The 22,714-nt window shown below is 47.1% G+C and overlaps 1 protein-coding gene across 1 annotated transcript in view; it reads left to right on the top strand.

Annotated features, from left to right (window-relative positions):
* The window catches only part of PRKCQ (protein kinase C theta), a 125,189-nt gene that overhangs the window by 20,686 nt on the left and 81,789 nt on the right, over positions 1-22,714 (top strand). The window contains exons 2-4 of the mRNA XM_075345325.1: positions 8,744-8,943; positions 11,602-11,662; positions 21,212-21,374. Of these exons, the coding sequence (XP_075201440.1) occupies positions 8,744-8,943; positions 11,602-11,662; positions 21,212-21,374 (424 nt within the window). The remainder of the gene's footprint in view (positions 1-8,743; positions 8,944-11,601; positions 11,663-21,211; positions 21,375-22,714) is intronic.

Consider the following 22,714-nt stretch of genomic DNA (forward strand, 5'->3'; position numbering starts at 1 on the left):
GGTCTCATCTGATCAGAACATATTCTCTCAGTATTTCACAGGTTTGTCTTAATGTTGTTGAACAAACGTTAAACGCGCTTGAGCATGCTTTTTGTTGAGCAATGTACTTTTGCATGGTGAGTTTGCATACAAGCTGTGGAGGTTGAGTGCATTACTTATTTTCTTTGAATAATTATGATGATAACTCTACTAATAATTCTTTTCACTTCTCTGTCTGAAATTTTGGGTTAAATACCTGGTCGTGGCCAGTTTATGGTGAAATTATGTTCTTTCCACTTCTGGATTATGGCCCCAACAGTGCTCCCTAGTATTCTGTGCTGCCCCCGTGCCAGCAGCCGAGCTGCTCGAATCCTGGTTCTCAGTGGCTCGAGCGTCTCCGGACTCAGGGGTCATGCGGCCACTCAAATGAAGGGTTTTATTTACGAGGTATTTTATAGAGTTCGTGATGCCACCCGTGGTATGTGGTAATTAGGAGTACCACCACTGCAGTTGGGAGTACCCGGGGATGATGGAATGGGGAAACCAGGTACTTTGACCCTCCACGGGTAGGGGGGATACCCCGGGGCTCGGTGATGGAAGGAGAGTGCCGTTCATTGAAAAGGGGTCACTTGCGTACTCACTCAGTCCATTAAGCTGACACTGATAACTGGATAAACCAAAGTTCTGGATACCGCTGCCGCTGGAGGGAGCTTAGTTCAGGTCCCGTCCCCAATGGTGTTGCCTGGTGATCCGTGACCTGCCTCCTGGCACTAAGTTTACTTCTTTGGTGGTTCCGGTAATATGAAACTTGCCGGGTCCCGCTCCCCACTATGGCTAAGTGTGGGAGCTTGCCCTCAGGGTTCACGCTTGGGATTTTCTGGACCATTTTGAGTGGAAAGTCCTATCCCCCTCATTGTGCTAGTACCCCAATTTTGAAGTGGGTGGGAACGGATCTTGAAGGCTCCGTTCTCCTCGGATAAATTATCGGGTTGCCTGAAGCTACTCCCTGACTTAGGGTCCACGAACCCCGTCGTGCCTTGGTCTCAGCCCGGTAATGGTGCAAGGCCGCCGGCTGTCCTGCTGGACAGATCCGTGTCCCTTGCCAAGATCCCCTGCGACTGGGGGTCCAGCTCCTCTAGGCCCAGACCACTGTCTGCCACCTAGATTGCTTCCCAGGAGCCCTGATCCTGACCTCCTCTCACTTTCACTTCTCAGACCCAACTCTCTCCTTCTGACACTCCTGACCTCCTCTCCCAACCCTCCATGTGCGCGACTCTATTTCACTCAAGCCGTCCACTGGTGTGTTTGGTGGGTGTGGTGCAGGGTGTATCTAGGGTTTGATTAGCTGATATAGGCAACACCATATGGTTAGGAACCTTAAACCAAGAAGGAGGTGGATACTGCACGGGAGGGCAGATTGTGCAATACCCTGTGACGACCTGATAGTCCAGGGGCGTCACAATTCTATAATAAATGCCAATATATACTGTATATATGTTTTGCAACAATTAAATTGTGAACGTTTTGAAATAGCTCCCTGGTTTTACAGATGTTTCTTGTGTGGCACCATGGTAAAGAGACACCTATTTATAGGCCGTCAGTTGAACCATATGATATTATTTTTCAGTAAGTGGCAGAATTGCTTTGTAATTACTGATAGATTTCAGCTGGTGCCATGACTTCCTATGGCTTTTTGCATTTCCCGTTTTTCATGTGTTCAATACTTTTTCACTGTGTAATTTATCATCATTACACATCAGTATGATTATGGACATTTATGGTTTGATTTCTTCGCCTACGTGGATTGGATGGGTTGATACTGACATCTGGGGAGAAATACATGTCAATTGCACCTTTAGAGATATATTTATTTATAAAATTGGTGACATGTTCACTACTTACATATATAGACACACCCATACAGTTACTCTCCGACTTTGTGAATCATTTGTATTCGGTCTTTTGAAAACATTTCTTCTTCACAGACCAGCTGTGTGACTTGTGTTGTCATATTTCTGTTGCACTTGTTTTAGAATTGAAAGCAGTGCTGGATATGTTCCAGTTTCAAAGAAATATAATGTGGCGCCCCTGACCTGGTCAGGCACCACTGAGTACTGCACCCATGCTGGGGACAGTACAAAACAGGTAATCCAGAAGGCTGACCGAGGTGTGACTACACAGGCGCATAGTGATCAGGTCTCACACATTTACCTTTGAGAGGACCCCTGGGGATCCCAGGAGGGGGCGAAGCCTCCATCTCCACTCGAGGGGTGTGGTAGAGAGCCTGGTTGCTAGGTGACGTAGGCAAGAACAGGAGAGGAGGGAAGAGTGAGCCGAAGACAGTTGAGTGGTGAAGTTCAGGGAGGGCAGAAGCAGACCCTGTAGCTCTACACAATTCTGACAACGTACGCGCAGTGACTACCGACGGGGGAGAACGGTCACCTGGTAGTGCTGCCCGAAATCCACACACGGCTAAAGAGAGAGCAACGGAGTGGAAAGTAAGGAGACTGTCAGGGAGATACCAGGCCCAAACGGGTAACAGGTCCCAGTGCAGGGATAGATCCACCTGTCCTTTGCCAAACCTGCATGAGGGGGCACTTTACACCCCCAAGACAACACCACAGAGTCCGCAGCCACGTAGCCAAAGTGAGGGCCCATAGCTCACAGGAGGCAAGCAGCCGGAGTGACCTGGTCCAGGCTACAAGCAAACGGGCCAAAAAGAAGGGGAGAGAGGCACCAGCAACTTCCCTGGGCGACCCCAGCAGGGCTTCAAGCAGGGGTTACCCCAAAACACAACGGGCTAAGGAAGGCGAGTTGGTAGCCACCCTCATAAGTCAGCCTGAAGGACACCTGGTTCCAGCCTGGTTCATCCCAGCTACGCCCGGGTTACTCACCCTGCCACCATCAGTGAGTAAAATCCCTGAAAGACATCCTGCTTGTGCGTGTGAGTCATTCTGCGACTTGTAGTTCCACACACCTACACGGGACCCTGGGGCATGCCTCACTCTCAGGAGGCTATTACAACTGACTGCACCTACTATCAGCCCCAGGCACCCCTAACCTGCAGTGGCGGTCCCCACTGACCGCAATTCTGAGAGTGGCATCACGACAATCAAAATAGAGGATTTCCTACCTGTGACGAGATCCAGCCGCGTGGAGTCCCTGAAGGTAATGCACCGCTGCACCGACACCGAGCCTCGGGGCCCCACACATCTGGCGTCACGAACAGGATAAGGACTAGACCTGTTCAGACAGGTGACCATGTGCCTGGGCGGTCCGCTTGGAAAATTGGAAGCGCCGCCATATTGCCACCATGAAAAGCGCGCTGAAAAACAACAGCAGCCCGCGCTGGGAGAAGTTACCGCCCACGAAGAGGTGTGGCTACCCAGGGATCCCCTGAAGGGTCCTGGCCTCGCAAGTGATGAGAGCGGAGGCGTTCAGAGACGTCGGGAAAGAAAGGGAGCCAGAAGCCTGCTACTAGAAGAAGGAGACGCAGAGGAAATGGCGTCTGAACGCAGAGACCCAGAACCAGGCTCCGCTGCCTGGTGGTATCGGGAACTTGCCCAGTTTTGCGACCAACTGGAGGCCAGGGTCGTATGGCAGATCAGCGAGGGACGTACGGAGCTTCTGGAGACGGCTGCAGCGGTTCAGGCCTATGAGAGGGGAACCGCACGACGAGTGCCAGACCGAGCGGCGACGACTCAGACCCCGATGATGTTACCGATGGGTGAGTCCTGTGTTGCCCCTGTCAGCGCGAGTGCCCCGACCCCTGCTGCCATGCCCGCGGTCCCTGGAGAGATGCCCGGCGCGGCGACGCTGAATCAGGCCGCAGCCATGCCAGGTGCGGCCCGCCGAGCCCAGGCCGCCGCAACGATGCCCAGCCCGGCCCGCAAAGATCCGGCTGCCACCGCGACCCTCCTCCACGCCGCAGGTGCGGCCCGCCAAGGACCGGCTGCAGCTGCGACGCCAATCCAGGCCGCAGGGGCGATGCCCAGCCCGCCCTGCACAGATCCCATCGCAGCCGCGATGCCAATTCAGGCCGCCGCAGCGACGCCCAGTCCGGCCCGCCAAGTCCAGGCCGCTGCCACGCCAGGCTCGGCCCGCCAAGATAAGACTGTACAATTATTTACCCCGGCCTGCAAGGCCAGAGCAGACACCGCTCCCCAGCCCAAGGAAGTCCCTGCTAGGAAGTCCCTGCTGGGGGAGGACCCCGAATACTGGAAGCTGAAGGCTGATCTAGAGGCCCACTTCCCAAAGGAGATGGTGGACCGGTATCTGCTCCCTCCGCATACTCACAGGAAAACTCCTGCAACATTCATGTCTAAGGGTCCCCCGCCCTGGCCTGCTGATGAAAATCCATCCCTAGCGCTGCCACAAGAGAAGTGCCCAGAAGAACTAAGGGGGAGGGGAGGCCAGGAAGCTGAGAAGCTGACCCCAGAGCCATCAGCAGTGGATGCAGCACCAGTCCAAGAGCCCGAGATGCTGCCGTACTCCCGCTGGGATGAAGAGGGCCCGACATCCTCCGCTGAGGAAGATTTGTCCAGATACCTCACCTGGGAGCCTGCAAGCGGTGAGGTGGCAGCCAGGCAGGACCCAGCCCGCAGGACACGGCGCCGCAGCAGGACAAGGGATCCACCTGCACAGCAGTCTCCTGAGGAGAAGGACGAGGTCACGGCCAGAGACTTAGAGGAAAAGCGGTCCTTGAGAAGGGCCAAATCGCAGGTCAGAGGCCCACTTTGTCGAGGAGTTGTAGAAGACTTCAGTCTAAGGTCTGGATATGGCTTTATAGTAGCACCTGGTGTAAAAGAGGGCATATTTGTGAACAGAAGGGATGTTAGAGCACACTTACCTAGAGGACATCCAGGAAGAAACCTACAGATAGGAGACCCAGTAGAATTTACAAAGCACCAAGGAGAACGCGGATGGTACGCACTAGATGTCACACCCTGCCCCAGAAATCCCTACAGTAAACCTGCTATCTCAACAACAGAAGATGAGGATACAGAAAAAGAAACAGACGACAGAAACATAGAAAATGTCAGGTGCCAAAGCCCAATAGGCAAAAGCCCTGGTGGAATGGAGTAGAGAAAAGTAAAGAAAACTACAGCAGTTTGAAAAGTTTTGCAACGTTCAAGTTTAAGCACGTGCCCACATGAACTTGTGTGAGAAACCCTTTTGCACTTTAACCCATGAACCTTAAGGCTATGAATTGGCTATAGCCACAAACTCTCGCAGTGTTTATAGTTACCCCATAGGTACGACCACTACCAGGGAGCACGCCTGTTTATGGGGCCTGGCTCTCCACCACAAAGAGGGTACCTGGTCAGCACCAACTGTGGAGGCCGCCTCTACATCCTGCCAGAAGTGGCTGAAGGCGCGGCTCCACCAGGCCAGGTATACCCTGAAACCACCAGACCATGAAAGCCGCCTCTACATCCTGCCAGAAGTGGCTGAAGGCGCGGCCAACGGGAGAGGCAGATGGGAAGAAAGGTCTGGGGAAGCTGATGGCCCAGACCTGGTTACCAAAAGAAACCGGTGACCTGCCGCCTGAGAGGGTTTAGGGTGGGTTAACGAACTTGTGGGTGGAGGGTGGTGATGTATGGTACCTGTTGGTTTTAAAACGTTTTACCATGTTTTACTGTTTTACGCATTTTAAAATGTTGTCTTACAGCCCGAGGACGTGCTGGTGATAACTAAGGGGGAATGTGGCGCCCCTGACCTGGTCAGGCACCACTGAGTACTGCACCCATGCTGGGGACAGTACAAAACAGGTAATCCAGAAGGCTGACCGAGGTGTGACTACACAGGCGCATAGTGATCAGGTCTCACACATTTACCTTTGAGAGGACCCCTGGGGATCCCAGGAGGGGGCGAAGCCTCCATCTCCACTCGAGGGGTGTGGTAGAGAGCCTGGTTGCTAGGTGACGTAGGCAAGAACAGGAGAGGAGGGAAGAGTGAGCCGAAGACAGTTGAGTGGTGAAGTTCAGGGAGGGCAGAAGCAGACCCTGTAGCTCTACACAATTCTGACAACGTACGCGCAGTGACTACCGACGGGGGAGAACGGTCACCTGGTAGTGCTGCCCGAAATCCACACACGGCTAAAGAGAGAGCAACGGAGTGGAAAGTAAGGAGACTGTCAGGGAGATACCAGGCCCAAACGGGTAACAGGTCCCAGTGCAGGGATAGATCCACCTGTCCTTTGCCAAACCTGCATGAGGGGGCACTTTACACCCCCAAGACAACACCACAGAGTCCGCAGCCACGTAGCCAAAGTGAGGGCCCATAGCTCACAGGAGGCAAGCAGCCGGAGTGACCTGGTCCAGGCTACAAGCAAACGGGCCAAAAAGAAGGGGAGAGAGGCACCAGCAACTTCCCTGGGCGACCCCAGCAGGGCTTCAAGCAGGGGTTACCCCAAAACACAACGGGCTAAGGAAGGCGAGTTGGTAGCCACCCTCATAAGTCAGCCTGAAGGACACCTGGTTCCAGCCTGGTTCATCCCAGCTACGCCCGGGTTACTCACCCTGCCACCATCAGTGAGTAAAATCCCTGAAAGACATCCTGCTTGTGCGTGTGAGTCATTCTGCGACTTGTAGTTCCACACACCTACACGGGACCCTGGGGCATGCCTCACTCTCAGGAGGCTATTACAACTGACTGCACCTACTATCAGCCCCAGGCACCCCTAACCTGCAGTGGCGGTCCCCACTGACCGCAATTCTGAGAGTGGCGTCACGACAATCAAAATAGAGGATTTCCTACCTGTGACGAGATCCAGCCGCGTGGAGTCCCTGAAGGTAATGCACCGCTGCACCGACACCGAGCCTCGGGGCCCCACAATAACACGACCATTTCCGTCACTGACCACTGTGTTTCTAGACCTCAACTTTTTCACATTTCTTTTTAACTCACATTAAGGCGGGCTTTGCACACTACGACATCGCAGGTGCGATGTCGGTGGGGTCAAATCGAAAGTGACGCACATCCGGCGTCGCAGTCGATATCGTAGTGTGCAAATCCTTTTTGATACGATTAACGAGTGCAAAAGCGTCGTTATCGTATCATCGGTGTAGGGTCCGACATTTCCATAATTCCGGTGCAGCGACAGGTACGATGTAGTTCCTCGTTCCTGCAGCAGCGCACATCGCTGTGTGTGAAGCCGCAGGAGCAAGGAACATCTCCTACCTGCTTTCCGGCTGCAATGCGGAAGGAAGGAGGTGGGCGGGATGTTTACATTCTGCTCAGCTCCGCCCCTCCGCTGCTATTGGCTGCCTTCCGTGTGACGTCGCTGTGACGCCTCATGACCCGCCCCCTTAGGAAGGAGGCGGGTCACCGGCCAGAGCGACGTCGCACGGCAGGTGAGTGCATGTGAAGCTGGCGTAGCGATAATGTTCACTACGCCAGCAATCACAAGATATCACTGCTGCGACGGGGGCGGGGACTATCGCACTCGACATCGCGGCACCGGCTTGCGATGTCACAGCGTGCAAAATACCCCTAAGGCTAGCGCCACACATCCGTGCCTCCGGCACGTGTTTGTCATTTTTTACACGTACCGGCGGCACGGAGACATGTACAGCAATGCCACCCTATGGTAGCAGGCACACACACGTAAAACCACACGGAACGTGTGTCCGTGTGCGTTTGTACGTGTGTGCGATTTTCAAAGCGCTGACATGTCAGTGTTTTCTCCGGCAGCACGGGTGTTAAACGGCCCGCACCCGTACCACACGGGTGTAGTGTGGATGCGGTCCCGTGTGACACGCGCCGGAGTAAACACACATGTCAGGGAAAAAAAACCAAAACATTAACTCACCTTCTCCAGCCCTCCTGTCTCTGCCGCTGCTGCCTCTTGCTGCCGACCGCCGCTCATTATTCTCATTGAATATTCACTTCACTGCCTGGCAGCAGCAGCAGCGGGGAGACGGGAGGGCTGGAGACCGAGGATCAGCACCACGGACAGCAGGAAGGACCAGGTGAGTATAATAATTACCGATTCTACGTGTGCTATCGCGGATAGCACACGTAGAACACACGTGTCACGCACGTACCAGAGACACGTACTTAACTGCACGCAACACGCAGGGAAAATACGTGTCTCTCGGCACGTGCGTGAATTTCACGTGAGTGTGGCAGAAGCCTAAGGCAGCACATCTTGAAACAACACACAACAATCTCTTTGAAAAACGCAGTCCCCAAAAATTCTTTTATACATTTATATTCCAGTTATTGATAAAAAGGTAAGTGGTTAGTATGAGTATTATGTTGTAATGTATCATTTAAAGGGGTAGTTTCATCTCCAAGATCCTATCCCAATATTTAGTGGGCATTATTATATTAATATTAGCAAATACCTCCATTTAGAAATGTACAAGTAGATATAACTATGTCTCTTATTTCATATGTAGGATATTGCAGCTTAGGTATCTACAATTATGACCATGAGCATCTAACTGTCACTATATGAGAAGACATAACCATAGATAACTAAGCTGCAATGCCCTGCAGATGAGTTAAGAGACATGCTTATATCAGGAGAACTATATTACATTTGTACTAGAAGATATTTCCTAATATTATTATGACACCTACTACATATTGGGATAGGATCTTGGACATGGGAATACCCCTTTAAGCTCTTTAATTACCATTTTTGCCAAGCACAATGCGATACCCTAACTTTGATTCTTATCTGATCCCTCTTTACAGTATTATTTCTTCTCTGTAATTGCAGATACCGCTACATTAATATTTCTTTTTCCTGTAGAAAATGGTAAGATTTTCGTACAGAAGAAGCCAACTATGTTTCCACCTTGGGAGAGCACATTTGATGCTCACATTAACAAAGGAAGAGTAATGCATATAATTGTGGAAGGAAGGACGGCAGGGGTGGTATCGGAGACCACGATTGAACTGTTTTCCCTGGCTGAACGATGCAAAAAAAATAATGGAAAGATGGAGATTTGGGTAAGATTCAATTATATTTCATATTAAGTAGTTGTTCAATAAAGGATAACCATATATGATTTGCTTGTCTGTGCAGTCTACAAGAAAAAAACACAACTGCATGCCCACCTTTGTGACCAGTGCCATTCCTCCATAGTTGACAATGCGTCCACCGGTGGTCAAGTGACAATGATTGACAAATCATATGAACATTGCAGCCAGTCAACAACAGCAGTAGAGGAATGGTGCCAGATTGGGAAGTAAGCAGTTTTTTTTATTTTAGGCTGCACAGTTTCACTATTCTGTGACAAAGCCAGCTAGTGGCGAAACGTGTGGGGTCACTTTTCCTATCTGGCGTGTCTGCATATTTACAAATGCTATATAATGCTCTTTTTACTTTGACTTTTCTGCTTTCTTGGTTTATGCCATTGTGATTATTATTGGATGTTGCATTACTTTTACTTTAGTACCATTATATAAATGTATCTACATTTATTGGTATTTGATATACCATTATGTTAGATTTTGTCTGTTACATTTCGTCCCCTTGTTGCTCCTGCATAATTAGTAAACCCTGGTGTTGAGTTTCTGTCTTCAATTTAGGCTAAAGTTACACAACCAAATAAAAAAATCGTTCATAAATTCATCCAGAAAATATGGACATTTTTTTTCTCATTTGTCTTCTGTCTGCAATCCTTTTTTACACATCCAAATACATTTTCTTGTGTTAATAATGGCAAACTTGGACACTCTACAGCTGCTCCTTATGGAATCCATTATATTAAGGGGGGGTTGTGGGACCATTATACTGAGTGAGGGGCTGTGGGGGCATTAAGGTAAGTGGGGGCTGTGGGGACTATCATACTAAGTGAGGGGCTGTGGGGGCTACTATATTAAGGGGGCATGATACTTAATGAGGAGCTGTGGGTGCATCTCACTGAGTGGTTGTGGGCACAACCGAGTGAGGGGGTGTGGGATCTATCATAATAAGTGATGGGCTGTGGGGGCCATCAGATTGAATGAGGGTTTCATCCTGACAGGCTTTCATACTATGTGTGAGCATTGATACTGTGTGGGATAATTATAAAGACATCCTACAGTTGAGGGGCAGTTTAGGAACATTAAGTTGATGGGGTAATAGACCATCTTGAGAGCATTGAGGTAGCATCATTCTTTGAACCGAGGCACTGTGGTGTCATCATATTTCATGTGGGAATAGGATAAAATAGTGGTGGGGTGGGGGTTGATTCACAGTAAGGATATCATACTTTATATGTGTGGGTGGCGGCAATTTTTTGGAGCATCATACTCTATAATAGCTATGAAAGGGGTGTCATTGGTTAGAACACTAAGGCTATGTGCCCACGGGAGCTCGCACCTGCAGATATATCCGTAGGTATGTCTGCAGGTATCCCGCAGCAGCTCCCCGGAATCCGCAGCTATCCATAACTGCGGGATTCCAGCGAAATAGCTGCGGAAAACCTGCGAACATTCCTGCGACTTACCTATGGAAGTCCTGGCCTCTATCTCCATAGTGAATGGCTGGCAATTCCGCAGGTATTTCCTCAGGAATAATTGAAATGCAGTTACGTGCGGGAAATCCGCAGCATATTCTGCAACCGCACATACCGCAGCATGGACACAGCACTCCCCATGTCCCATAGGATAACATGGGGAGTGTCTGTACTTGCTAAAACCTGCGGATTTATCTAGAAAATAAAGATAAATCCGCAGGTTTTCCACGGCAAAATCTGCGGGTACATAGTCCCGTGGGCACATAGCCTTAGGGGCTTTACACGGGCATTACTGTGTACATGCCACAATAAATGCCATCATAATTGTTTATAAAACTTAGGAAATATGACCCCAGCCTACTCTGCCAATTATGTTTTGGGGGGTGCAGAAGTGAATGGAAGGAGGGTCGTATTAGAACGTTTGTCATGGGACTTGTTATTACTATGTATGCCCCTGAGCCCTCACACAGGTCCATCAGCAGAAAAATAAAGTTTCAATCTCAGAAAAAGGGTGAAATAAACTAATTTTTTTGTACAAAGTTTAGAATTTTTAACGAGTAAAATAAAAAAAAAAAAATAAACCCCCCCCCCCAAAAACTAGAAGTTTGGTATGGCTGTAATCATCCTCTCCTGGAGAATTATTTTGCCAGATCATCATCTCAAAACAGTGAAAACAGTAAAAGCAAAACCCCAAAATGCCATGGTGGAATTATAGATTTTTCCATTAATACATCGTACTTGGAATTTTATCCTATTTTACAGCACAATGAATGGGGAAATGAAAAAGCTACGGTATATTACAGCAATATAAACTGATCACTTTTAGTAATTGTGCTCAATTTCCTTCATCAGATTATCTTATTAAAAATAATTTTGGAGGTTAAAATAGACATTAAATTTATTAATCAACAGGTTATAAGTTAACCAAGGCTATGATTTGAAATTACTGCTCCATATTTTGACTATTCAGTGGCTTGCAGTCAGGAATAAGACATGGAATCAGTAAATATAGACTTTATTACACTATTACTTCTCCATTTCTCCATTCTTAGATAATTTTTATTCAGTTTGCAATTCCTTTTTGAAAACTTTGATGAGATAATATTAGAAATTACTTAATTTCTACTTGTTAAAAATTATTATTTTCTTTTTTTTTTATGTGCAGATAGAACTTAAACCACACGGTAGAATGATAATGAATGCAAAGTATTTTCTGGAGCAATCAGGCAAGTACATTTTCTTTTTAAAAACATTTATTTACAACTGGGTATTATCATAATTTATTCTCCTGCCAACAGATGGTGTTTTCTAACTCAATTTAAAGGGAATCTATCAAGTGCAATATGGACCCAGAACCACAAGCAGTTCTGGGTGTATATTGCTAATCGCTGCCTGACCGTCCCTGCATCTAGTAGCATAAATAAAGAGATCTTTAGAAAAAGTAGTTCTAAAGATCTTTTATCATATGCTAATGAGCGAGGGCTCAGATACAGCACATACCCATTATTTCTATGGTGCTATTCATATGTCTGTGCAACATGGGCATATTTTTTTTTTCAGGTAGCACGGAAAACAAGGATCAATACAAGTCTATAGGGGGCTTTACACGCTGTGATATCGTTAGTGAATTATCGTCGGGGTCACGGTGTTTGTGACGCACATCCGGCTTCATTAACGAGATCACAGTGTGTGATACCTACGAACGACCTTAAACGATCGCAAAATAAGTAAAAATCGTTTGCGGAGAGGTCGTCCTGAAACCAAAAATCGTCTGCTTATTAGCGATGTTGTTCCTCATTCCTGCGGCACCACACATCGCTGTGTGTGACACCACAGGAGCAACGAACATCCCCTTACCTGCGGCCCGCCGGCAATGCGGAAGGAAGGAGGTGGGCGGGATGTTACGTCCCGCTCAGGGCGGGATGTTACGTCCCGCTCATCTCCGTCCCACCGCTTCTACTGGACACCTGCCGTGTGACATTGCTTAGAAAGGAGGCGGTTTGCCTCGACATCGCAGGGCAGGTAAGTCCGTGTGACGGTCACTAACGAGGTTGTGCACCACGGGCAGTGATTTTGCCCGTGTCGCACAACCGACAGGGGCGGGTACGATCGCTTGCGATCTAGCTAGCGAGATCGCAGCGTGTAAAGTACCCTTAAGGGTCTATGAAAAACACGTATAGCACATGGATCAGTGTGCCATTCATGTTGTACATGTTTAACATTGCAAAGTATAAAAGAAGCTTTGTAATTCACTTATTTCTTTACCATCTGTGAAAAACACTGATGACACATGGAAGTTAAAAACAGACACATGAACCATACCCTGATCCAAAACACTGATTTACATCAGTACCATTCTTTTTATGTATATGTTATGGTAAATTGGCTCACTCAGCAGCTTCACAATGTAGACAGAAGAACGCTTCTCATTTGAATTTCCAGCAGTTTTCTTAAAAATGTCATAAACCGACACTAAATGAAGCAAAACAAAAACAGCCTTTTCAGCATAAAGAAAACAAAGCAGTATTTAAACAGTCCTTACATCTACAAAGTCCACTCACACAGAATTTGGGTTCAGCTCTCTTCAAAGAGAGCACAGCTGTAGAGGTCTGCCACCTCCATACACAAAGCACTTCATGGATCCAGGGGGCTTCATTTTACCTGATGGATCACACCCTAGGGTGGAGATATGTGAACAGCCATCTCACCCATTTCTATTACTGTTCTTAAAAAATCCGACCTTTGTCATGGCCGATTACCCAGCTCAGCACATAATAACCTAAGTGAAAAATATTTCGCCTTTAGGATTTTACCATTGACTATTGCAACTTTCAGTCTCTAAGCAGGGAAGTCTCAACAGGGCATCTGCATTACTAGGTAGTTTCCCAAGCTCTACATGGAAGCTGAAATCCTGGAGCACCAGAAACCACCTGATCACCCAGGCATTCTTTCCCTTCCTTGCTCTCATCGATATCAGGGATGTACAATCTCACACCAACCTAAATTTTCAGGGTAACAGGTAGTACTTCAAGGTGTCAAGTGCCCGTTTAATGGCCAAGCATTCTTTCTCCACAACAGCGCAGTTTTTTCAGAGGAAAATAATTTCCTACTCAGGTACAGGGTCTGATGTTCCTCGCCATTCACTTCCTGATACAATACGGCTCTCAACTTGACCTCTGAAACATCCGTTTGGACCACAAACTCCTTCTTGAAGTCAGGTGCCACCAAGTCCAGCTGTTTACACAGGGCTATCTTCAACTCCTGGGAAGCAGTCTCTATTTCGGAAGTCCACTTAACCATCGATGACTTTGTGCCCTTGAGAATGTCAGTTAGAGGTGCGGCTATCATGGCAAAATATGAGAGAAACTGCCTATAGTATCCCACAATTCCCAGAAACGCCCTCACCTGCTTCTTGGAGAGCTCTTGAGACCAATTTTGGATTGCTTCAACTCTGTTTACTTGTGGCTTGATTTCACCCCTACTGACAATATAGTCTAAGTATTTGGCCTCCTCCTTCCCCATGATATATTTTTGGGGGTTTATGGTAAATCCCGCATTCCTCAGTGGAATAAACACCACCTGGATCTTCTTCAGAGGATTTCCTAAATCCAGGCTGAAGAGCGCAATATTGTCTAGGTATACCGCTAAATACTTCTTATGGGGGGCTAGGATCCGGTTCATGACCCTCTGAAAAGTGGCTGAAGCTCCCTGCAACCTCAGCTGGAACCCCTCTTGGGTTTTCTCTATACACAGATGATGCCCCAAGACATAATAATGGGGTATGTCTAAGACCATACATCTATAGGCTCCTGGTACCAACAGTTGCTCTATTACCTCACCCCTCAGGTTGGTAACTTGATATAGCAAGTCCCAAATATCAAGTAGGGGAACCTGGTGTCACCCCTTGGCTACTGAGGAAACCCATTTAGAACTGTAACATTATCAAATGCCCCTTTTAGCATAAGGTCCCTCATTTAAACAGTCCCAAAGTTCAGCCAAATACTCCCAACTCAGGGATGTCGGCCTCATGGGTTGCTGCCTTGGCCTCATCACCAATGAGCACACACAAGGGAAACTTCTTCCCCACCGACTGCAATGAGATTTCTTTAAGGGCGAACCACTTCTTATATGTGGGACTGGGCACTGCCATCTTTGCCACAAGTCCCAGAACATCTATTATCACTGGGTGTAGCAAGTCTATGACCACCGCAACTTCATGTGACTCAGGGCCACAGTTTGTTTCTATTGTCACTCTAGTGACAGGGTTGTCCTTGGCATACCCATGGATATAGCGGACGTCCACTATCTTTCCGGGAATCAACTGGTGGGAGAGTGTGGCCCTTACCAGAGTTGCCAAATTCCCCGAGTCCAAGAGTCCAGTAAATAGTATGCTTTATATAGTCACTGGACATGCCTGTGGACCCTCGCTGGGTTGACCATCCACACTGCAGGCCAGATAAACATAATATGAACAGTGAGATCTTATGCTGCAGTCCATCTGCTCAGTAGTCATGTGAGAATGGGAAACTATGTTTCCTGGGCCATGAAACCCTTTAGAAACCCCAGTACAGATATGCTATTACTCCTGGCTTCTCTATGGACTTCTCAACCGCCTGGTGCCTTTCCATAAGGCCAAATGGAAGGATAACCCCGGCACACTACCACTCCCAAAAATAAACAATAATCCAGTAATAAATATGCAAAAAAAGTTTCTTTATTGATCAGGTTTGTTCAAAATTTATCACGTGCATGTGCTTGGTCCACAAATTAATTAAGACGTTTCGGCCAGGGGCCTTCGTCAGCATGGACTTTTATCACGAAATTAAATGGCAAAGAAACTAGGCTCTTGAGCCGCATTAAGATAATGTGGAGAGTCACTCCAATGTCATACACTGTAATTAATAAGGTACTATCAGGTGCCAAATGTGCACTGCATCAGGGGCGATGTAGCAGGTACTAGGACTCCATACAAAACTAGAAAGCAGGACGGGGGAAGGGTTCCAGGACCTAAATGTCACCCGTCTTCAATGAGACAGCATATACTGAGTCATATTAATATACATGTGGCATAGCTGCTAGACCCTGCTACAGAAGGATCAGGGTTCTTTAGAAAAGCAAGTAGGTTATGGCCTGTGTGAGCTGTTAGTCCTGCCAATATATGTGAAAAGATGCTAACCTAGACACGTCCAGGGAGGAAGTGTGGCCGGTGAATCCGGTAGGAGAATGTGATCATTCCTAACCTCAGCTGGGCATGTGTACCATGTGAGGGGTCCTGCACTTTTGCTGGATCACACCCTAGGGTTCCCTATACGTGAACAGATATCCCACCTATTTCTTTGACTGTTCACAAAAAAATCCATCCCTTGTCATGGCCGATTAACCCTCTCAGCATCTGGCATGCTAGAGCTTATTTTCTAGGTTTCACATCACTGAAGCTAATAACCCCAGTGAACAATATTTCCCCTCCAGGATTGACCATCTCACAGTGTTTAAATAAGGACATGTGAATAAGGCCGCATATAGACTTTTCTATTTCTGAGATGCTAGAAGCAGCTGATGCTTAGAAAGTTCTATGGACAAGGGAGGGAGAGGATGAGTTAGTATCTAGCGGCAGACACCGACATTCTACTGCAAGTTCTCTTGAAACAATAGTTACAATTTATTGGGGTTATTTGAGACTTTTGTAATTTTTCTCTTATGGAGCTAAGAACTTATAAGCATGTAATAGCTAACTACTCAAGTGTTCTTACGAGTGCCGATCTCTTCTCACGTTTCTGCTGGGTCAGATGATGTCTTGTCAACAGATCCGCTTCTTCTCTTTTGCTCTGCTTTATATATGAGGTGCCTCTGCCAATATCATGATGTTTGATAGCCAGTTCCCTGCTGCATAACTACTCTGAGTCAGCTGTCAATTAGCATGTCATTGCCAGTGACACCCTGTCATTGGAGCAAAATGAAAGAGAAAGAGCTGCTTTGTTTATGTGAGGCAAGTAAAGCAGCAAAATCACCAATAGGAACAGTCCATGACCAGTCTGTGCTACCAGAGAACTATATCAGGAAGAATAGGCAGATAGTAGCCTCTCCCTGCCTATAAATTTCACAGGTGTGCAAGGGTAAAACTGTGTGAAAAGTAAGAGCTGATTTTTATATACGTATTTTTTGGATTATAAGACGCACTTTTCCTCCCAAAAATTTGGGAGGAAAAAGAGGGGTGCATCTTAAAATCTGAATGTAGCTTACCGGGGTGGTGGAGAATGGGCACTGTGCTGGCTACGGTGGATGCTGTAAAGAGCAGGGCATGCATGGCTGTGCTGGGTGCGATAGGTGACATGCTCTGTCGGCAGTGCGGGGCTGTGCTTGCTGCGGCGGGTGAGATGCTCTGTCGGCAGTGCGGGGCTGTGCTGTCTGTGGCAGGTGAGATGGTGTGTCAGTGGTATGGGGCCGTGCTGGCTGCAGCAGGTAAGAAGCTCTGTCGGCGGTGCAGGGCTGTGCTGGCTGTGGTGGGCGCTGAGTGGAGCAGGGCGGATGAGATACTCTATCGCCAGTACGATTTTCAAATAATGCTGCCAGGAATCGGCGCGTGCACAGATGGAGCACTCGGATTGTCATTGAGCCAAGAGCTTAATCTGCGCAGGTGCCGATTCCCGGCGGCATTATTTGAAGATCGCACCGCCGAAAGAGCCACACTGCCCTGCTCTACACAGCCAGCATAGTCAGGCGTACAGCAGCCAGCACAGCCGGCCGCACTGCAGCCAGCACAGCTGACCACACCACATCCAGCACAGCCGGCTACACTACAACCAGCACAGCCGGCTACACCACAGCCACTATTGCCCCGGTGACCCCCACTCTACCACTGGTGACGGCCCCAATGGTAAGACACTACTAGAGTATAAAAGAGACCCCATTTTTTTATTTTCTTTTTTTATCTCTATATTTGGGGGTGCGTCTTATAATCCAGTGCGTCTTAGAAAACGAAAAATGCGCTGATCGCAGAACTCAGTTAAAGTATCAAAAAAAACTCCATGACATACAGTTTTTTTAAAAGACGCTGACTTCATAACTTTCTCTTGCCCCATACATACTTTGCTGTAAAACTAGGTGATCAGGACAAGTTGTTAGCTCCATATGTTGTGTGCTCTGTTTGTGTTAAAGAACTATGACAGTGGTCTAAAGGGAAGAAAGAGAACTCTTGTTTTGGAGTGCGTATGATCTGGAGGGAACCGTAAAATCTTAGTGATAACTGTTATTTTGGTACATGCAGTGTGGATGGATTCAGCCTTAAGAATAAGAAGGAAATTGTATACCTCTCGTCAGCGATTGTTCTGTGCCTCACGGTTTAGGAATACCTGTCCTTTCACCTGCAGAGAAACTTGAAGATACACCTGATTCAGCAGACTCAAAACATGAAGAGCAGGATTCTGACTAAGGGGTACTTTGCACGTTGCGACATCACTACTGCGATATCGTCGGGGTCAAATCGAAAGTGACATACATCTGGCGCCGGTAACAACGTCGCAACATGTAAAGCCTAGGAGAGAAGATGAACGAGCGTGAAACAGTCAAAAATCGGTGATCTGTGTAACGTCGGTCATTTTCATAATGTCGGTGTGTCCGTAGGTACGATGTTGTTTGTCGACCCTGCAGCTCCACACATCGCTGTGTGTGAAGCCGCAGGAGCGACAAACATCTCCTTACCTGCACCCGCCAATCACCGGCAGTGAGGAAGCGAGAAGGTGGGCGGGATGTTTACATCACGCTCATCTCCGCCCCTCCGCTTCTATTGGCCGGCCGATTAGTGACGTCACAGTGACGCCGAACACACCGCCTCCTTGAAGGAGGGATTCTTCGACAGTCCCAGCGACGTCGCCGACCAGGTAAGTGCGTGTGAAGCTGCCGTAGCGATAATGTTCGCTACGGCAGCTATTACAAGATATCGCATGTGCGACGGGGGCGGGTACTATCGCGCTCGGCATCGCTATCATCTGCTAGCGATGTTGCAGCGTGCAAAGTACCCCTAAGACTTTCATGCTAGTCCAATGAGCCACAGCTTTCTTTCAAGCTCGAATTAAATGATTTAGTCAGGGACTTAGGGGTACTTTGCACGTTGCAACATCGTTACTGTGATATCGTCAGGGTCAAATCGAAAGTGACGTACATCCGGCGCCGGTAACAACGTTGCAACGTGTAAAGCTTAGGAGAGAAGATGAACGAGCGTGAAACAGTCAAAAATCGGTGATCTGTGTCACGTCGTTCATTTTCATAATGTCGGTGCGTCCGCAGGTACGATGTTGTTTGTCGTTCCTGCAGCTCCACACATCACTGTGTGCGAAGCCGCAGAAGCGACAAACATCTCCTTACCTGCGCCCGCCGATCACCGGCAATGCGGAACGGAGAAGGTGGGCCTTCCGCATTGCCGGTGATCGGCGGGCGGGATGTTTAAATCCCGCTCATCTCCGCCCCTTCGCTTCTATTGGCCGGCCGATTAGTGACGTCGCGGTGATGCCGAACACACCGCCTCCTTGAAGGAGGGATTCTTCGGCAGTCACAGTGACGTCCCCGACCAGGTAAGTGCGTGTGAAGCTGCCGTAGCAATAATGTTGGCTACGGCAGCTATCACAAGATATCGCATTTGTGACGGGGGCGGGGGCTATCGCGCTCGGCATCGCTATCATCGGCTAGCGATGTCGCAGCGTGCAAAGTACCCCTTAGACCTCCCTAAACATTCTGCAGAACTTTTAGGCTCTAAACTAAAGGAAAAGAACCTGCTAGATCCTGGTACCTGTTATTCATGGTACAGAAGCAAAGAAAAGGAATTCCTTCTTACTTTTCTCAAGATGGTGCTCTAGTATAAGATTCAAACTTAAAGTCCATTATGGAGAATATGCCGAAAAGTTTCAAAGCCTTGGGTTATCTGATGAATTTGAAGTTACATTTTTTACATTCCCATTTGGGCTACTTTTTTGAAAACCTTGGTGCTGTTAGTAAATAGCAAGGAGAAAGATTTCAAAAAGATTTCAAGGAGATGGAATGAAGAAGATACCAAGGCAGATGGAACGTGAACATGATTGGGGACGACTGCTGGATGCCTCACAAAGAAAATCCGCTGGCCTTCTATAAGAGAAAAGGTATCAAGAAAAGCTTTGAAGTTAAAGTTTGAAGTTTGAAGTTAAACTTTGAAGTTTAAAGTTTGAAGGAAAAGGCGCAAGAAATGATTTCCAATAAAGTTGCAGAATGAATATGTAATAACTTTATAAATACAATATTGTGCAAATTTTTTGCTACAATAAAGATTTTTCTTGATCCCTTCACTTATACATAATTTCATGAACGTTTTCTGCAAAATCCATATGTGATAGTTAAAAGTAGAATTATTTTATTTATTTATTTATTTACTTCAAATCAGCGCATAAGAATCAGTCATTGCATTTGAAAAAAGAAAATTGATAAACCCAAATTTTGCATACCTGTGTTCTTAAGGCTGCTTTACACGCTGCGACATTGCTAAAGCGGTGTCGTTGGAGTCACAGAATTCGTGACGCACATCCTGCTGCGTTAGCGATGTCGTTGCGTGTGACACCTACGTGCGATGGAAAATTGTCGCAAACACGTACAAAATCGCTAATCGTTTACATGCTCCCCTCTTCCCAATTATCGTTGCTGCTGCAGGTACCATGTTGTTCGTCGTTCCTGCAGCAACACACATCGCTATGTGTGACACCGCAGGAACGAGGAACCTCACCTTACCTGCGGCCGCCGGCAATGAGGAAGGGAATAGGTGGGTGGGATGTTCGTCCCGCTCATCTCCGCCCCTCCGCTTCGATTGGGTGGCCAGTTAGGGATGTTGCTGTGATGCTGAACGAACCACCCCCTTAGAAAGGAGGCGGTTCACTGGTCACAGCGACATCGCTAGGCAGGTAAGTAGTGTGACAGGTACGTGTGATTTTGTGCGCCACGGGTAGCGATTTGCCCGTGACGCACAAACGATGGGGGCGGGTACGCACGCTAGCGATCTTGCTAGCGAGATTGCAGCGTGTAAAGCACCCTTTAGTCCCATGAGAAAAAAAATCTACAAGTTCTGAGTAAGCCCTTCAACCATATGGCAGTCACACATACGATGTCACCTAATGCTCTGATAGATCATTTAGAAAAGCATTTAGGAAAGGTTAACAGGTTGTAGGATTTCTGGGCAATCTGACAAGAGAATTATTTTCTCTTTGATGTTCTTCCTGTGGTGATGAAGAATGAGTATAATCTTTGCTAACTTCTCAAACTATAATGTTATGTTTGTATACCTTAGGAATAACACTTCTTTTGGCCAATTAATGTCTTGAATCGTGAATTCACAGATTTACCACTCTACACGCTCTATCTTTAATATTCAATTATCCCTGAGCTACTGGGTGGAAACTAGCTCCCATGCAATGCACACACAGAAATGAGTCCATGCTGCTCTCCTGGCTCTGTGTAGCATATATTCAGAAGCAGAAACAAAAACATTTTATAGCAGTAAAGAGCAGTGTACCTATGAATCCATCACTGGGGAGAGAACCACCTAGCACCATAACACATCAGCTCCAATTACACTTAACCAGATAATGCAATTGTTTCGAACACATTGGGTGTAGACTAACAAAAAACATGGTTATTAAAGGGCTTAATTGTGGCAGTAATATATAGCATTACCATTAATGAAATGATAATGTATGTAAGGTAATTGTTTTTATACTTTTATTTTATTTTTCATTTTATTTTATGTTTCTTTCCTTCTATAGATCCAAAAAGCCATTATGATCCAGACTCAGAAAGCCAATTTGCTTTACATCAGCGTCGTGGAGCCATTAAACAGGCCAAGGTTCATAACATCAAGTGTCATGAGTTTATAGCTACTTTCTTCCCACAGCCAACGTTTTGCTCCGTTTGTCATGAATTCGTATGGTAATTTTAATGTTTCGTGTTTTTAACCTGAAAACATTCATATTACATGCAGTTATGATTTTGTAAATTTGGTGTACATTTTGATGAATTCGACTTATGATCTTCACTACACTATTCCACCATAGCTGCTCTCATTTTGGCAAAGCGTAACAATGCCAAAAGTCGCCACATTTTTGCATAAATTTGATTTGTGCAGAAATGTTGCAATCATTTCAAGATGTTTGATGCCAGTGTAAGAACCTTGATGAATCAGGGACACAAAATGTAGCATATGATCTGCATTTGTGTCTGCTTTGGCCCAGTCTAACTATTTCTGTTATTGGACAGTTCGACACTGTTCCTTGAGTTATAATATTCACACGGCACTGGGATGCCACACTCTGAGCCTCTGGACTCAGTGTCCCCTTTGGCAACAAGCAGCACCAATACCAAACAAAATATCTTGAGAACAGGGCAAATTGTCAAGTTGCAAGCACTATCTAATTATAACTATATAAAAAGATGGGAAAAACTATTACTCATTATCTAAGCAAATCATACCCAGACTCATATGGACAGCCTGTCACACAGAGGGAGCCAGTGGAGTGCAGCAGGCATGGCGGAGAGTGAGTATGAGTTCCTCGGATAATTGATAATACCTGGCTATCACTTAGTTCACAGTTCGTAATCAATGTTGCACAGATAGTTAACTCTCCAAAATCAACAATGTCTCACCGTATAATGTAAATAGAGTTTTTCTTTAAAATATAACCTTTATTAAATATTAATTGTTAAAAAGTCACCTATAGTGCCTAATTGGACACCACTAGTTCAAACTATAATAAAGGTGCTCTGTATATTCCCAAAGTGCCAACCGGCCAGACCGAAAATATATTGGATTACCCTGATTGGTGTAGTATACTGTGCTCTAAGCTAAAGGTCCAGTCACACTAAACAACTTACCAGCGATCCCAACAACGATAGGGATCGCTGGTAAGTTGCTAGGAGGTTGCTGGTGAGATGTCACACTGCGACGCTCCAGCGATCCCACCAGCAACCTGACCTGGCAGGGATCGCTGGAGCGTCGCTACACGAGTTGCTGGTGAGCTCACCAGCAACCAGTGACCAGCCCCCAGCGCCGCGTGGAAGATGCTGCGCTTGGTAACTAAGGTAAATATCGGGTAACCAACCCGATATTTACCTTGGTTACCAGCTCACGCAGCTACACGTGCAGAGAGCAGGGAGCAGCGCACACTGAGCGCTGGCTCCCTGCTCTCCTAGTTACAGCACACATCGGGTTAATTACCCGATGTGTGCTGCAGCTACATGTGCACAGAGCAGGGAGCAGTGCACACTGCTTA

Source organism: Anomaloglossus baeobatrachus, chromosome 4 (genome assembly GCF_048569485.1).
Source record: "Anomaloglossus baeobatrachus isolate aAnoBae1 chromosome 4, aAnoBae1.hap1, whole genome shotgun sequence".
NCBI classification, from domain to species: domain Eukaryota; kingdom Metazoa; phylum Chordata; class Amphibia; order Anura; family Aromobatidae; genus Anomaloglossus; species Anomaloglossus baeobatrachus.